At 44.1% G+C, this 18,293-nt stretch overlaps 1 protein-coding gene across 1 annotated transcript in view; it reads right to left on the bottom strand.

Moving 5' to 3' along the window:
• Positions 1-617: 617 nt before the first annotated feature.
• The window catches only part of Ankrd50 (ankyrin repeat domain 50), a 32,040-nt gene continuing 14,364 nt past the window's right edge, over positions 618-18,293 (bottom strand). The window contains exons 2-4 of the mRNA XM_090356611.1: positions 13,176-13,405; positions 5,059-8,603; positions 618-2,865 (exon numbers count right to left, since the gene is read on the bottom strand). Coding sequence (XP_090212737.1) covers positions 5,062-8,603; positions 13,176-13,405 — 3,772 coding nt within the window. The 3' untranslated portion in view covers positions 618-2,865; positions 5,059-5,061. The remainder of the gene's footprint in view (positions 2,866-5,058; positions 8,604-13,175; positions 13,406-18,293) is intronic.

Raw genomic sequence — 18,293 nt, 5'->3', positions numbered from 1 at the left:
TTTCTTTTTCCTTTATGTGTGTGTGTATGTGTGTATGGAGGGGGGCAGTGAGGCTTGAACTCAGGTCGTCCCGTCCGGGCATACTTTTCACTCAAGACTAGTGCTCTACCACTCAAGGAAAAAGTACGTACTCTTGATTTTTCAACAGTGAATTATTTTTTGGGTGAGGATTCTGGAAGGGTGGGTGAGGAAGGTAGACAGAAGGTACTGGATTTCCATTGCAACACACTGATTCCTGGTCCTTTCTCTAACCCAAACCTTGCCTAAAAACCTGCTTATTTTCACACACGATTTTTAAAATAATTACTTCTTTTATGATCAACTCAAAAGTTTGAGGGGAATGAGTAGGATGCAATATTATAAAAATGTTACAAGCACAGCGTATCACTTAAGTTGTGTTGTGGAAACAGCTGATTTACAAAATTTAAACATTTCAATCCAAAAATAGTTATTTAGGAGTTTAATATTGGAAGAGGGGCTATTTTTATTTTTTTAATGGAGAAGAGCTATTTCCCCCCATCTCTGGTATTAAATTCCCCAGAGCAAACCAAAAGCATCTCTAACATCTTTCACCTGTATCCTAAGTGAAAGTCACTTTCTCTTCTAAAACATTATATAAAAAACATCCCACAGAATACTTATGAAAATCCTACTTTCTCAATAAGCTCTCTTTCTACCAACTGCTCCAAGAATATGGCTACCAAAACAGCTCTGTGAAAAAAAATAAATCCCTAATGCAATGAGTCCTATCTTTGCCCTTTGGCCACAAGGTGCAATTCTGTAAAAATAATAAAATTAAATAAATACAATTTCCATAATTCAAGGGTAATAGAAAAATTGGCAGCTCTCAGGGTTGACTTCCTAAAGAAAAATTTGTCTAGTAAGAAATTAGAGTGCTCCATCCTCAACAGCCATGCAAAAGTACTGCACTGGAGGTAAGTGAAGGTGGTACTAATTATAGAGTATGTGTTCATCTTTATTAACAGAATCATTAACACTTTTAAGGCTACTTTGGAAGAGTCCCATTAAGTGTCGTCAATAAATGTCCCATAGGGACAAGAATTCAATACTTGAAACATTCACATTCGAGTTAGCCATATTGTCATGTCACCTTAACTTTGATTGAACTCATCAATTTATCTCCTTATCCAGATTATGATGGATTGATGACAACTTACAGATGAGAGTTCTGCTGACTCCAAAAATGAAAAGCCTTACACAAAGACTGGTGAGATATACTTATCCCAACCAATTACACATGAATGATGCCTCTCCTATGAGTCTCTTTATAGAGGATATTACTGTTCTGATACTAAAAGATTCCTTCTCAGTACTAGCGGTGTTTTTGTGCTCAATCTCCAAATTCTCTTTCCTCGTTCCTCCTTTCCAACAGCACATGGAAAGAACATTATTTCTGGGATGTGTCTGACTGGCAGGTATATTCAAGATCAAATCTACACCCTCATCACTATGTCAGCCTTTTCAAGCACGTGTGGCCCATGACAGTAGGCTCTGTGGGGTAGAATATATCCACGAGGCTGGAGGTGTGGGCCCAAAGGCATTTAAAAGAAGATCTCCTAGTGCCCACAGACCTCTGTCTCCCTCAACCTTGGCAATCAGCCACTGTCCCAAGAAGGAAACAGGAAAGAGCATGTGGACAGAAAATCCATCGCTTTTATCAAATAATAATACACATGCTATAGTCTCAGTCAGCCGTGGGCCAGCTATGTCACCTTCAAAGGACAGTATAAGGTACCAAGAATATTTAGCCCACTAAGCAATTCACTTGCATTTCAAAGCAACTCGACTGATTCTGAGTGGTGCCATTTTGGTAATGCTGTAATTATCAAGAACAGAAGAGCTGAGCTGAGAGGCCAGCATTCCCATTTAGGTGACTAACTTCCTTTAGGAGGAAGAGAAGGGTAGGAACGAGTTATGCAGGGATCAGAACTCTTCCCTCGGATAGACCAAAGGGGCTTGCTTAGGGACACATGTGTGACTGAGGCATGGCTTTGTCCCTGAGAAAGATCCTGCCTCAGGAATGAGTCTGCTTCTTGGAGGTGGGTTGACAGCGCATGGAAGGTGACTCTGCACCCTGTGAATGTGATGGAATCTTCTGCAGTCTACAGGATGATCACGTGCTTGTTTTCACACTTTAGCCAGAGATGAGGAGTATTTTACTGGAAAATTCCAGATTTTTTATTTAACTACTTAGAACAGCTCCCTAAACTATTAGAAACATTGTTTTTTTGAAAATCTTTCAAGAAGCCGTGTTTTCATGTCAATGTGGAATTTATGTAGAACCTCATTTTCTCTGCTGCTGCAGGTGTAAGTGGAGAGAACAGAAGACAGCTGCGATATTTATTTTATTGAGAAACACTTTTAAAGGTACAAGAATCAGGCACACACTACAATGCAAATGTGACTGAAATACTACGCTTACGTTTTCTTTGCCACAAAAAGAAGAAAATAAATACAAGGAACACTGCCTTCCGTACATATCTGACCATGGCACACATGCACATTTATCAAATCTTAACTTAAAATACTTTACTCAAAGGTTTTTTTTTTTTTCAGCTTTACCAGGGAGCTGCAGTATAAGTATATGTCTGGATTCTTTCTTCACACAGTGCTTTTTCTGAGTTGCAAATACAAAGCACACACAATGAGATTTTTAAGCACATAGGGTCACACTGAGAAGGCAGCCTTACCAGTCAGGCACATTACAGTAATTAAGGTAACCATATTGTGGTATCACATTCTTCAGATTTCTTCCAGCAAATCAACAGGCATTTTATGTTTTCATCTGGTAGCTGAAGAACCATTCATTCCACTGCAATGTCTTCTATTTCCCAGAATAGCACACTAATGCAAAAATTTAAGAGAGAATTAATCTCTACATTCTTTATTACAACACACACACACACACACACACACACACACACACACACACACAGCTTTTCTTTTTAGGAACTATTGGATTTTGAACTCAGAATCTCATGCTTGCTATGCTGAGCCATTCTTGTGGTTATAAATCCCTTTTAATGATTCCAAATTTACCTTAATACCTGGGTTTTACTGTTTAATATATACTGATACTTTGCTTTAACAAAAGACATCAAAGTTAGAAGGCTGTGCTATTGAAAACAAGACATATTAGTATATTTGAATGAAAATATGTGACTAGTTGTCACTTTACAATGGAGGGAAGATATGAAGGTGTTAATTACAGTAAAGTTTCACTTATGAGGTCTAAAATGCATCTCTACAAACAAAAGAAACAAGAGAGATGTCTGCCTGAGAGGATGATTTATGCTAAAGGAAAATAAGTGGGATGGATACAGTGGTGACAGAAACAAGAAATATGCAGGAAATGTGCCTGTGAAAAAGCACCCACATGTAAGAGGTATGGACCTATTTCCTCAATAACTTGCCCTACCGTGATGGTGAGTTCCTTTGTGGTGAAAGAAAAATTTAATGAAAACAACTATTTTATAGGAATATAATGGGCTCTAAATACCCATCTGGTCAAAATATCTATGATTCTCTTCCCCACTATTCTTAGTATTGAAAACCTTGCTTGATTTAACTCACATATAATGAGAGAAAGCATCCTTTATCTCTCTGAGCCTGACTTTACTTAGCATGATTTTTTATACCTAAATTATAAATATATATGTAAATGTATATTGGGTCATATGCATACATATACAAGCACATTAACTAAAGTATGGTACATGCAGGAGAGGATCCCAATGGTGTAATTCCTTAGAATTACTTATTTACAGTCTAACCATATAAACACCAGCAAGCTGGAGCATGTGTTGTGAAGATCAGAGGTGAGGTCAGGGGAAGGAGAAAGATGAATGTAGAGAGTGGACCCAGGCAGTCACAATAGTCAGTGTTCATGTGTGAAAACAGAACCAGGTAATTTGAGGGGAGGGTGGGACTGGAGGAAATGGGGAGAAGGATGGATGAGGTGACACTGATCAAGATGCATTGTACTCGCAAATGGACATGCTGAAGTAGAACCCCTTAATACGACTACCTAAGTGTCAAAAAAGAATATATAAAAAGGACATCTTCCTTGATATGTATCATAACAAGACTACCTGCTAATGACTAGACTTTTTCCCACGTGAAATACAATCAACTAAGTATTACATATACAATGTTTTCAAAGCAAAACAATGAATATCACAAGGCTAGCTTTAACTTCTGTCATCATCTAAGATGATGACAGGGAGAAGGACTAGAGGAACCAATTCATCTGTGATCCATAAAGTCATTCATTTATTCACTCAATTTATTTTACTGAGGAATTATCAACAGTTTAAACATGAATCCAAGCCATGTAACACAGCATTTAGCAAACAGATCAAACCCACCTACCCTCACAAATTTACTTTTCAGTCAGAGGAGACAAGCACCAAAAATAATAAATCAGCAGAATCTCTCAAGCATATTAAGTGACCAGTGCTTTGGATAAAGAAGACATGGGAAAATGGAAGGTAAGAGCTAGGAGAATTCAAATTTCAAAGGAGGGAAGATGACATTCAAACAGATAGGGAGGTTAGAAGAATAAATGAGAAAAAAGGCATTCTAACTAAGGGAACTTTTGATTTTCTGTTGAGACTTCTTTTAATCAGTCTTTAATTAGGGCCTGGGCACTCTTGGTCACAGGTGCACTTCGTTTTCTGGTGGTTAATTGGAAATAAAGAGTTTTGTGGATTTTTCCTGCCTGGCTGGCTTGGTACAGAGATCCACAGGTCTCAGCCTCTCGAGCTGCTAGGGTTACAGGTGTGAGCCATTGGCAGTTTTTACTTTATTTTCTCCTGCTTTTGCCCAAGGCCAGTTCTGAACCTTGATCTTCCCCCCTAATGCTTCCCCAGGCTCTGCATCATAGACCCACACCTCCATGCCTGTAGAGTAACTGCTAACTTTTGGCCTGGATGCAAACCCTAATCTTCTCCATACCCATCGCCCAAACAGCTGGGATGACAGGTATGAGCCCCTGCCTCTGGCCTGACTTGGTCTTTAGGATTCACCAGAGCTTACCTTTCATAATGGCGTTTCCTTTTTATAGTTGAAGCCGGGATCAGATCCCTCGATCTGAAGCTTCAGGGCTTGTTTAAGGCTTAATTCTGTCTCTGAGGAAGGGTACCCCTCTAACACTTCCTGATGGCCTCTGTCCTGGATGGTTCGAGGGACCGAGACCCGACCCACAAACACCTGGTTGCTCTGCAGGTGGTAGTTGGGGTTTGTCATGATCCCATTCCTCCTCTTCTGCTCTCCACTCAGGAGCTGCTGTGGAGCCCGGCCTGTGTCCTGAGGGCTGGCAGGCAGCATGATTTTGCCCTGAGCGTCTACAGGTCCTTGTTTAAGGGGTACGCTGCTCCCACATTTGCCTACGGGTCCTCTTTTGTCAAACTGAGTCATTTCATACTCTAAAACCTTTGGCTGGGAGCAGTTACTAGGCTTATTCGCCTTCTTCCCGGCTGACCCCGACTTGCTTGCATTTTCCGATGTGCCTCCTTTTGGCGGTTTGGAGGACTTCACACTGGGCTGCACCTGGCTCCACTCCAAGTCACTGCAGGGCGAGGTGTGGCTGTGCGCCAGGGACTGTGTGGTGGAGGACGGGGAGATGATGGACTGCCGGCTCCGGCTGCGGGGCAGCGAGTGTTGCTGGATCTGCTCGGTGAAGGACAGGCTGTGGAAGCTGTCTATGGGCACCGTCTGGGCCGTGGCTGTGGACGACGTGGTTCTCAGGGACGAGTTCTTGGAGCTTTTCAGGGAGTTGTTGGACAGGGAGGACTTCTGCCGATCGACCGTGGAGTCTGGGGACTCGGAGGGAGAGCTGAACGCATGCGCGGGCCCGTTGGGGAGTCCTCCTCGCAAGGAGGACTGAGCATCGCCCCCACCAGTACTGCCGGAGCTACTGGACTTCATGGTCAGCGACTGCATTCTGGAGGAGGTGGACTGGAGAGGTTTCTGCTCCATCGTGTGGACGGGCGAGGGGGAGCAGCCATTGAGGGTGGAGGCGCCGTATTTTTCCAGCAATTTAATGATTTGCGAGTGGCCATTCTTGGCTGCCACGCGCATGGCCGTGCGTCCGAACTGGTCGGCGTGGTTGGGGTCGGCGGCGTGCTCCAGCAGCACCTGCACGACGTCCGTGTGTCCCTCCTGGGCGGCGATGCACAGGGCCGTGGCCCCCTGGTTGCAGGTGTGGTCCACGCGGGCGCCGTGCTCGATGAGCAGCTGGCACACGCGCACGTGGCCCTGCCAGGCGGCCGACTGCAGGGCCGAGCGCTTCTCGTTGTCGGCCGCATTGACGTCGGCGTGGCAGGCCAGCAGCATCTGCACCATGTCCGCGTGGCCCTGCCAACAGGACACGTGCAGCGCCGTGCGGCCCTCGGCATCGCTGGCCTCCACGTTGGCCCCGTTCTCTAGGAAGTACTCAGCCATGGTGAGCTGGTTTTCCAGGGCCAGGATGTACAGGGTGGGCCTGCCGTCGGCGTCCTTGAAGTTCACGTCGGCGCCGTGGCTGAGCAGCAGCTCCACGATGTCGCGGTGCCCTTCCAGGGCGGCCACGCGCAGCGCGTTCCTGCCGTCGTACCCGCGCTGGTCCACGTTGGACTTGTTCTCCAGGAGGATCTGCACGCAGTCGTAGTGGCCCTCCTGCGAGGCCAGGATGAAGGGGATGCGCCCGTCGTTGTCCGTCTCGTTGGTCCGGGCCCCCTGCTCGATGAGCGCTTCGCAGATGAGCCTGTGGCCCTCGAAGGCCGCCATGTGCAGCGGGGTCCAGCCGGCGTCGTCCCGGTGGTTCTCGTCCAGGCCCCGGTCCAGCAGCGTGCGGACCACCTCCACGTTGCCCTGGGCCGAGGCGATGCTCAGGACGGTCCTGCCTTCGCCGTCGATGCTGTCCACGGCCGCGCCCCAGAACAAAAGGGTGTTGACCACGGACGCGTGGCCCATGGACGCGGCAGCCAGCAGGGGCGTCCGCCCGTTGTTGTCAGTGTGATCCACGTCCGCCCCTCCCTCCAGGAGCAGGTCCACCACGTCCACGTGCCCCTCGTAGGCGGCCACCAGCAGGGGCGTCATGCCGTCTTTGTCGCAATGGTCCACTTCCGCCCCTCGGTCGATCAAGAGGCTCACGACGGACGCGTGGCCTTTGCTGGCGGGGACACAGAGCGCGGCCACGGAGAGAGCCGTCCTGCCGTCCACGTCCTCGTGGTCCACCTCGGCGCCGTGGTCCAGCAGGTGCTCCACGATCTCCCGGTGCCCCATGTAGGCCGCGGCGATCAGCGCGGTCCTCCCTTCGTTGTCGGCCTTGTTCACTTCGGCGCCATGCTGGAGCAGGTTCAGGACGATGTCCTCGTGGCCTCCCCAGGCTGCGGCCCGCAGGGCGGTCCGGCTGTCGGCGTCCGCGCAGTCCACCTTCACGCCGGCGTAGAGCAGCGCGGAAACCACTTCCGTGTGGCCGCCCCAGGCTGCCGACCTCAGCGCCGTCCAGCCGTCCTGATCCGTGTGGTTGATGTTCGCGCCGCAGCCGATCAGGCAGTTCACCACCTTGGTGTGTCCCTGCCTGGCCGCCAGGGTGAGCGGGGTGTGTCCGTGGGTGTCTTCGATCTCTAAGTCCGCGCCTCTCGACACCAGCAAGTTTACCACGTCCAGGTTGCCGCTGTACGCGGCATTGGCGAGCAGGGTCCGGCCGTTGGCATCGCACTGGTTCACCGAGGCGCCGTTGTCGAGTAAGGTCCGGATGGACTCCTCCCTTTCCAAGGCCTGCCGCACGATGCAGGACGTGCGCTCGTCCTCGCTGTCCACGTGCGCGCCGGCTTTCACCAGCAGCTGCAGCACCTCTTGCTCCTTGGGGATGAGAGTGGACAGAGAATCGCGGACGGGCGTGCCGTTCCAGATCATCCAGAGGGCCAGCTCGGCCGGCTCCAGCTGCAGGTTCGAATGGATTAAGTGCAAGGCGAACTCCTGGGCCTCCAGCGGGGTTAACGTCTTGGCTCGACAGGTGTAACTCATGGCCAGCATCCTGTGGCCCTCCGCCGCGTTGCACAAGTACTTCTGAGTGCAGTGTTTCACGTCCAGAAGCCACTCGGCAAAGCTGTAGTGGAAGAGGATTTTTGTATTCCCTAGGCCATCCACAAGAAGTTTGGAAAGGACATCTAACTTGCGCTGGAAGTCTTCCAGGGTTAAAGCCATATTTTTGGTCCACACTGCGTGATACAATTCTGTCACAGTCAAAGGTCGGCAGGCTGCCAGAATCACGTTCAAGATAGGCTGGACCTTTGCAAACTGTTTTCTTACAAAAAGCCTTTGGCAGAGCCAGAGATACAGACCATTCAGCGTTCCCGGGATGTCACGAATCTCTCTTAGCATAATGAAGTTTTCCACGACTCCATCTAAAACTCGCTCTAGATAAAGGAAGCAGCCGCTGCTCTTGATGTGGAGCTGGTTTAACATCTCAGCAGTCTCTTTTGTCAGGTGCTGGCGCAAAGCTTCTTCTTGATCTAAACGATGAAGAATGTACTGCTGGACGTCCTTTACAATGTATGCCTTTCGAAGGTCATCTAAACTTATTTTCCGAAAGCCTGGGGAAAAACGGACCCACAAAGCAGAGGTTAGCAGGAACAAATGCTATTAGCAGCTTCCCTAGCTTCAAAGAGAATGTCTCTCAAGTAAAAGTAACCAATATAAATGAATTAATGGAAAGTTAATACTAGTAAATCAATATTACTGATTATACCTAGTATATAAATTGTGGTGTATAAACATCTAGATGGCAGAAAAATAATTTCCTTTTCCTATCAACAGATAAAATTATTTCTTATACCACAGCTTGAGGATAAGTTTCGATGCCACAAAAACCCCAAACACACTTTCTTGCCGAAATCAGAACAGCAGTTATTCAACAATTTGAATAAATTATCTGGAATATTTCACATAACTATTTTTATTTAATTATTATTTTGAATGTGTATGAGGTTCTGGAGATCTAATCCAGGCCCTTTGTACTTGTCACTCAATCTAGTTACTTTTTCAACTTTAACTCCTTTTACTAATACCTATGATATCATGTCATCTCTTTCTTATGAACATGAACAACGTGTGTATGTGTGTGTGTGTGTGTGTGTGTGTGTGTATATATTTGTAGGGAGGCGTCATGGGGCTTGAACTCTGGGACTGGGCGCTGTCCATGAGCTCTTCAACTCAAGGCTACAACCCTACTCCTGGAGCCACAGCCCCACTTCCCACTTTTCTAGTGGTTAACTGGAGATAAAAAGTCTCATCTTCTTTAGGGTCCGGCTGGATTTGAACAGTGATCCTCAGATCTCAGCCTTTTGAGTAGCAAGGATTATAGGCATGAGCCAGCTAATTTACTGTACTTTTAACTATAAAAATATAGTAGTTAAAAAGTGCAAGATGATGCCAAAAATAACAAAAATTCCTAAGTGATGAAAACATAACTCTGAAATGTTGGACCATTTCACTACTGATATACTTTCTATTCTTATAAATTTAGTTCTCAGGGTGGCACTATTCACAGCTGGACAAAGGAGAATGGGAGATGACCCGACCTGTGCCAAGCTTACGAAGTGAAGCACATAGTAATTACTTAGTATCCCAAGAACCAATTAAGAAAATTTATGGCCTTATTTGACATCATTCAAGAGGCAATGTGCTATAGGAATAAAGTAAGTGTAAAAGTATGAACACAGAATAGTGAACAGCAAAATATTAGAACATCTTTAATAGACTTCAAAGTACCTATTACAATTTTCAAAACGTGAGGAAAGTTGCAAGCATGAACGATAAGAAATAGAAACTCTTAACAATCAGTAAGACAAACCCAAACAACCTGACAGAGATAGCATTTTTATCAAATATTTTACAATATAATTCAATACTGGTATAAATACAAAATACAAAGAAAGAACACTTTTTTTTTTTTTTTTTTTTGCTGATCCTGGGGCTTGCACTCAGGATCTAGGCACTGTCCCTGAGCCTCTTTGTGCTCAAAGCTAGCACTTGAAAGACAGCCCTGCTTTGGGGGATTTTTGAGTAGTTTATTGGAATAAGCATCTTATAGATTTTTCTACCTGGGCTTGCTTCATAATCATCAGATCTCAGCCTCCTGAGTAGCTAGGATTACAGGTGTGAACCACCAGTACCAGGCTAGAAAGAAGATTTCTTTTTACCAGTCCTGTACCTTCAACTCAGGGCCTGAGCACTGTCTTTGGGATTTCTCAAGGCTAGAGCTCTACCACTTAAGCCACAGCACTATTTCTGGCTTTTTTCTATGTATGTGGTAGGCAAGCACTCTACCACTAGGCTAAATTCCCGGCCCCTATAAAGAACATTTTTAAGACTATAATATAATCTGTATCTATTTTTGGAAAACATTGGTAATAGGTTTTGATAAGCTTAGTAATATTCTTAAAATTGTACCCCAAATTAAAGTTTTACCATCAACAGAGAGGTAGGAGAAATACTTATTTGAAGCTTAGAATCTTTTTTTTTTTTTTGTCAGTCCTGGGGCTTGAACTCAGGGCCTGAGCACTGTCCTTGGGCTTTCTCAAGGCCAGCGCTCTACCACTCGAGCCACAGCACCACTTCCAGTTTCTTCTGTGTATGTGGTACCAAGGAACTTCGGCCTTTGTGCATACTAGACAAGCACTCTATCACTAGGCCAAACTCCTGGCCAAAGCCTAGAATTTTTTACAGTTAATATCTCAGTGGAAGGAGCATGGCAAGAAAATCCAACATCCATTATAAGGTTGAATTTCTAGTTCCTTGGTTTGTTTTTCCCAGTAAATCATGGTTAAAAAATACACAAATTCATTCCTCTTTAAATCACTGAAAGCCATTTTTGTTCCAGCTGAGTTCTAGATGTTAGAGAGGTAAAGCAGTGAGTGGGTATGGCAGAACTCTGTCATCCTAGTAGAGGACAGACTAACGTTTTAATTAGCAGTGACCCATATAAAGAAGAGAGCGAGTATATAATTAAGAAGCTGAGGAGGTGAAAGTAGAGTTCTAACAAAAATTCAGTGTGTGTGTGTGTGTGTGTGTGTGTATGTGTGTGTGTGTCTGTGTGTGTGATTGGTACCTGAACACAGAACTAACTGGAGACACAGCAGTAAGACGTCAGGGGAAATCAAGTGCCACACCCTATAAGCAGATAAAGCAGATCTGTAAAAAATCCACGCTGAATGGTATGGTGACAGGCAGGGAAAGGGAAAGCTCATGTGGTTGATAGGAGTGTAAAATACTTCATTCTAGTAACTTGGGAAGATGAAAGTACAAAAGGTACACACTCTAATTCAACCATCTCAAGTCTAGTATAAATCATGTCTAAGAGACATGGACAGGCCTAAGAACAGACTATCTTATAATATAGGTTGATTAACAACCCTCATCTAAAATGCTTGGAATTATTTTAAAATCCAGATTTTGGAATATTTGCATATCCACGATAAGATTTATTAGTGACAGAGTCCCATGCTTAAAGAAATCTATTAGGCAATTTTACATAAGACTCTTAATAATTCTGTATATGAAACAAGTTTCTTGGTGAGGAAATTTCTACTTGTGGAATCATGCTTGTGGATTTTGGATCATTTCAGAATTTGGACCATTAGATTAAGGTTTCTCAACTGATGAGAATGTCTATGTAGAGGACAAGAGAAAAATAAGTAAGTTATTCCCAGAAAGACTACTCTCCAGCAATGAAAAACAGTGATATGGATTTAGAAGCAATAATAAAATTAGGAGTAAAAAATAGCTTTTGTTTAAAGATGAGAATAAAATGATAGTAATAATAGCAACATCTTAAGAGGATTTTGGTAAGGTTGTGAACACAAGCTAGGGAGTAGTAAGAGCTCAGACCGTACCTGTGGTGCTGCTGTGTAAACTCTAAAACATACATAATATACACACTAACAGAGAGAACACGGAATAAAAATTATCAGCACAGGTTGCTCTAAGGAGGGAGAGGAAACATGGGAATGGTGCACAAGGAGCTTCAACTCTGCCATGACTGGCATAGTAAGTGTGGTATCAGAGTTAGCAACTCTCACTTGATTTTATCAGTAGCAAGCAGGAAGCCAAACATGGGAAGTAAGGTTTTGCCACATTAGCAAGGGAAACTGAGGCAGACTGACATCCTGACAGAACATCAGGTTGGTCACAGAAAATCCTTTTTACAAAGTAAGAAGAGAGCTGGGTGCAGTAGCTCATGCCTATAATCCTAGCTACTCAGGAGGCTGAGCTCTGAGGATCTTGGTTTAAAGCCTAGGCATTATAGACCCTGAAACTCATCTCCAATTAACCACCAGAAAACTCAAAGTGGCACTGTGGCTCAAGGGGTAGGGCAGTAGCCTTGGGCTGAAGAGCTCAGGGACAATGCCCAGGCCTAGAGTCCAAGCCCCACAACCAAAACAAATAAACAAAAATAAAGTAGCAGAAGACACTGCCATACTGGAAGATGTGCTGAACTACTTAAAAGTGATGGGGCTAACTGGTGATTAACTCAATCCATATCTCTCCGGTTACACCACAAATGCTGAGAATGCTTGTTTTAGACTCTGGTTATTCCCACAGTATAAACAGTGCTATGTATAATCAAATGGTAGCAGCCACAACTTTAGGAAGACTGGTTAAAAAGAAAAGTAAAGAAAGAAAAAAAGAAGGAAAGAGTGGTATATCTTTGTACATCAGACTGTTGGCTCACACTAAGAAAGAGGAAGTAGCCTCAGAAAGTATCCTAAGAGGCGATTAGCTCGGCCTCCCCTCCTATAGCAAGAAAGGCACTTAGAGCCATTGCCATTGATTTTTTCTTTTTAAGACAGGTATCCACCCACTGCTCTTAAGATGCTGGCTTAGTAAGAAGAAATAGATCTGACTTTGACAGAGCAGCACACTAAAGGCAGCTCCAAAGACAGAACAAACACAACATGAAACACCCTTGCCTATACTAAGGCAGCCAGAAAAGAATTCTAAAAAAAAGGAGTGTGCTGATGACTGTAAAGTATGCTACGGACAACAGAAGATGGAACAAGCAATTAAAGCCCCTGTGGCTTTCTCCCATGCCTGGGCTCTGGGAAAGAACCCTGTCCCATGCTTTGTGCAGCTCATTATGGATGGTAGTCAGGAATTGTGCTTACCAGTGAACATCTTAGTCACAGCCTTACTCTGCTTTCGGGCAGAACAGAGCAGTAACAGCCATGGTGGAAAGAAGTCATGGTGTCCAGCTAAGAGCTCAGCCACTGTTCCAGAGAAGCTACTAGAAGTCTGCTCGCCTTCAGCGATGTTCCACCCTTCATCAACCGAGTCAACAAGCAGGTAGAGGCTCTGTTGGGGAGGCTTCATTCCCAAGAGAGGGAGCAGCACACACCTGTAAGACATATCCACAGCAGTGTGGTCAATGCTACCGCCCAGGAGATTGGCACCCCTCATTCAAACATCAGCACTGAGAATCAGCAACCTCTGAAACAATTTGGTCATCAAAAACCTTAGCCATTTCAATGACTTCAGGGAGAATACTGGTTCTAACTAGTTCGCATTTCCAACAGCACTGTTTCTGTGACATTATGCGTATGTATGGATGTAGCTCGGGCTTCAATATTTCCTTTCTGATGTTTTCAGTCAGTGCTAAAATTGTCTATGGCAAGGCTGAAAAATAGGTTGCGGAGGAAGAAAACACCAGCTTTGAGGATACTATCATCATCATCATCATAAATGGGGAAAATTAACAGAATTTAAAAGTACTATATTATTGTTTTTCTCATGAGATTTGTAAAGATAAGGTTTGAAAACACAAAGGATACTTTCAAAAAAGTTTCTAGGCATTTATTATTTATTGCTTAGTAAAGAAAATGTTCCTGTTATTCCACTGAATAATACATTTCCTATGCATGTAATTTCTACTACAGTTGAATGTAATTTTTTCATGAATGACAAGATGCTCATTCATTTCCAGCCACCATGTGCTCTAGATGGCTGGGCCATGCCAAGCACCCACACAGAGAAGAGGACACAGCACAGCCAGGCAGGAGTGAGGATATTCACATTGTATTTCCTATGGCAGTCTTCTTCTCCTCTAAATCCAACATCCAACGTCTCTCTGGGGCCCATTTAGGCTACTTTCTATAATTTTCTGCATGCCATATGTCTCTTGGTAGTATCATTTATTACTTGTTTCAGTCATTTGGACCTCTGCAGGAAATTTCACCTAGCGATGTCCTTCATGCTTCCAGAAGCTTCCTTCAGGAAGTTTCTCTGCAGCCGTCCTCCCTTTAAAAGGGTCAGAGTGGATCCTACATAAGAAGACTTGGCATGGCTGCTATCTATCTATCTATCTATCTATCTATCTATCTATCTATCTATCTATCTGCTATATACTTATGTATGTACCTATGAACAATCCTGGCAGGCAAGTTGTAAATGCCTCCACCCAGCAGCTCTTCCTGTGTGACCTAGGAATAGGGGGCAGAGGATGAACACTATTGCTGCAGTAAGGGATGGCTAGGGCACCTGAGAGGACCTCACTCAAGACCAAGAGGCACAGTGCACAGGCAAAATCAGAGAAACAGAACTTGTCCCTACCCTGTCTCCCCTACCCCAGATGCTGAGGCAGCTGCAGAGGGTCTCAAGAGCTGCAAGTAGTAATTAAGAAAGCCCACCTAGGAAATGACCCCACTGAACACAAGGCAGTTGTAGAGGGACCCAGAGCCTCCAGGTAGCAGCAGGAACCAAGGTAGCAGCAAACCTATCTCCTCACTAGACTTGCACATGGCACCTCCTTCTCTACATGCTCAAGGTCCCAGCAGAAAAAAATCATGTCAACTCACTTTCAAGTACAAAGCTGCTTGCTTCTGTCTCATTTGTTTTACACAAGATATATGGCTTTCACCAAATAAACTTAAAAGTTATTTTGATGAAGAATGCTAGAGCCAGGCATTGATGGCTCACACCTGTAATCCTAGCTACTCAGGAGGCTGAGATCTGAGGATTGCGGTTCAAAGCCAGCCTGAGCACCAAAGTATGTGAGAAAGTATATGAGACTCTTATATCCAATTAACCACCAGGAAACTGGAAGTGACGCTGTGGCTCTAAGTGGTAGAACACTAGCCTTGAGCAAAAGAGCTCAGGGCACAGAATTCAAGCCCCATGACCAACCAAAACAAAAAAGAATGCAAGGTACAAGTGGCTCATGCTTCTAACTGTAGCATCTCAGGAAGCTGAGATATGAAGGGCTGTAGGTCAAGGCCAATTCAGGTAGAAAAGTCCCAGAGACTCCATCTTCAAATTAATCAACCGAAAGCTGAGCTGGAGGTATGGTTAAAGTTTAGAAAGCATTAGCCAAACAAGCAAGCAGAACAAGCGTGAGGCCCTGAGTTCAAGCTACGCTACACACACACACACAGTGGAAGGCCACACTACCATTTTGAGATTTACTGTGAAGTTAGTACAATCAAGGTAACATGGTATTTGCTGAAGACAGACATGTACAGGCCAGCTTACATATAGGAAACTGACTTTCCATGAAGTTGTGAATATATTCCAATAAAGTGTTTTCAACAAATGATGCCCCCAAAAAGATGTAGGATATCCTAATGCAAAATAGAACCACTATATATATATATATATATATATCCCATCTTTTATATGTAAAAATACATATGGTCTGGGAGTTTGGCCTAGTGGTAGAGGGCTTGTCTAGCATGCACAAAGACCTGGTTATCTCATATTGTTACAGTATCTCACTTTGTTATCTGATATATTGGATATATTTGTATTTGATTATTTGAAATTCGATAGGGAAGGGGGGAAAACAAAATGAGGGGTGGGAGTGGGGGGGAGGGAAATGGGGACCAAGACATGAAAAAGGGTATCAATGTATGTGAAGTCATACACCTTCTATCTGGCAAATATAATGTAACCCTTCTATTAATGACAATAAAAAATATATGGAAAAAAGAAATGTACAAAAGAAAAACTTGTCAATTATGATTTCATCAAAATTAACTTAAGAACTTCTTTGAGAATAAAAACACAAGTTAAAGATTGGCAGATTATAAGTATAAAGCAAATTTCTGATTAAAGGCATAGCCAGGACATTAAAAACTCTCAAGCAAGAATAAGAGGAAATTTCTAATGGAAGAGAGGTATAGATACTGAGGTAAAGACACTAAAAAAAATACACAAGAGTGAAATGAGTAATATTCAATATCATTTGCTAGTAGGGAAACTCCAGTTAAGACAAGAGTGAACTACCACCGATTAGGATCTCCGAAATAAATGAAAATTCCTGAACACAAAGTTCAGATGCTGGTACAGAGCAATGACCAGCCACCCTCATTGGGCGTAGCTACTTGGTACGCTTGCGTGTGCTCTTACTAGGGTTTGCATTCAAGGCCTTGACACTATCTTGAAGCTCTGGCACTCAAGGCTAGTACTCTACCAATTGAACCATAGCTCTGCTTCTGCCTTTTTGGTGGTTAATTTTCCTGCCCAGGCTGGCTTCTAAGTCTGATCCTCTGATTTTAGCCTTCTGAATATCTAGAATTACAGTCATGAGCCACCAGTGCTTGGCAGCATAGAGACTTTTGATGAAAAGTTTGGTTGTTCCCTAAACATACACTTAGCTCCTGATGCAGCAACCTTACTTCCTGGTATTTACCTAAGCATGCTGAAACTTACAGTCACTACTAGAACCTATATGGACATCTATCAGCTTGGTTATTATCCTCCCAAACCTGAAACAACACAGATGATCTTTAAAGGGCACAAGGTGAAGAGTCCACACAGGAGAACAGTCCTGCAGACAATATCACAGGAACCACACAGTACCAATCGATTCTAAAAGGATCCACATTCAAAGTCTGTGTAACACATGGAGACACCAAAACTACAGGGACAGCATTTATAGCACGGTCTGACAAACTCTGGGGTAGGAGAGAGTTCACTATAAAACAAGAGTGGGGGAATTTTGGGATGACAAGATTGCTCTGCACCATAACTATGGTAGATTCACAAATCTATGCATTTGTCAAAAATCGCACAAATGTGTGATGGACGTCCACTTTACTGAATGCAGACAAAAAACTTATAGAACACAATTATTCCTACTAGTGTATTTCAGAAAACTCAAACATGTACTTTCGTGTATGTCAGGGAGTTGCAGTATTTAAAACTCAAGGAACAGCCTCTCTCCCTGAGGTGCAACCCTGAGCAATCAAGTGGTTCAACTGTAAATTCTTTGTGCCTGGGTTCTCTGCTCTCCATCTGGTTCTCTTTGGTTCATGTGAACAGCTAATCAAATCAGATCATACCTCTGAAGCCAATGGAGCCCGGGCTCTTAGATCACTGAAGCCCATCAGCCCAGGTGAAGATCATGGGGCTGGGACAATTCTCAGAACCCAAGCAGTAATGGGCACCTCTGCTATTTCTCAACCATGTCACGTACTCTTGGTTTTTTAATCGGTCCCCTGTCACCTTCAGGACCTTCCTCCCAGCTGCAGAGCCTCCTGAGACAATTCTTGTCCCTTTTTACTTCATGGCCTGGGGTTCCACTCAAGCATCACTAATTATGAGAGAGAAGTCATCTGGAATAAATGTTGCTACCACAGCCACCAATGTCCTTGACAACAATGTTAATTAATCAAGTAAGCAGGGAATAAGCAGTTTGGTATCCACTTCAAAAACTGTGGGGGACAGGACAGGAATCATTTACCATTCACAGCCACACTTCTAACAGCTAGTTCAGGGACCTTGTAAAAAACGGATTGCTTATAAATATTGACTGGATGAGTAGATGAGCAGGTGGGTTTATTTCATTGTTGCCCTTCAGAACAGTGCCTATCCATTGCAATGTTACATTTTTAAACACTTCCCTGCTGACTTATTCAGTTCCTGTGGGCTTGTGTTAGTTTATGTGCTAACTTGACTGGGCGAGGGGTGCCCCCACACTTAACCACACATCATACTGGGTGTGTCTGTGAGGGTGTTTCCGGGTGATGTCAATGTTTGGGATGGTAGAAATGTGGACTGTCCCCCAATGTGGATAAGAACCCTATTTTTTGCCAGTCCTAGGGCTTGAACTCAAGACTGAACACTGTCCGTGGGCTTTCTCAAGGCTAGAGCTCTACCACTTGAGCCAGAGTACCACTTCCAGCTTTTTTTATGAATGTGGTACTGAGAAATGGAACCCAGGTCTTCATGCATGCTAGGCAAGCACTCTATTAACTAGGCCAAACTCCAGGTCAAGATCCCTATTTTTT

This window comes from Megascapheus bottae, chromosome 23 (assembly GCF_031878675.1).
Source record: "Megascapheus bottae isolate mThoBot1 chromosome 23, mThoBot2.hap1, whole genome shotgun sequence".
NCBI lineage: Eukaryota > Metazoa > Chordata > Mammalia > Rodentia > Geomyidae > Megascapheus > Megascapheus bottae.
The sequence above is the reverse complement of the archived record's forward strand: the minus strand, read 5'-3'. Positions and strand labels throughout refer to the sequence as shown.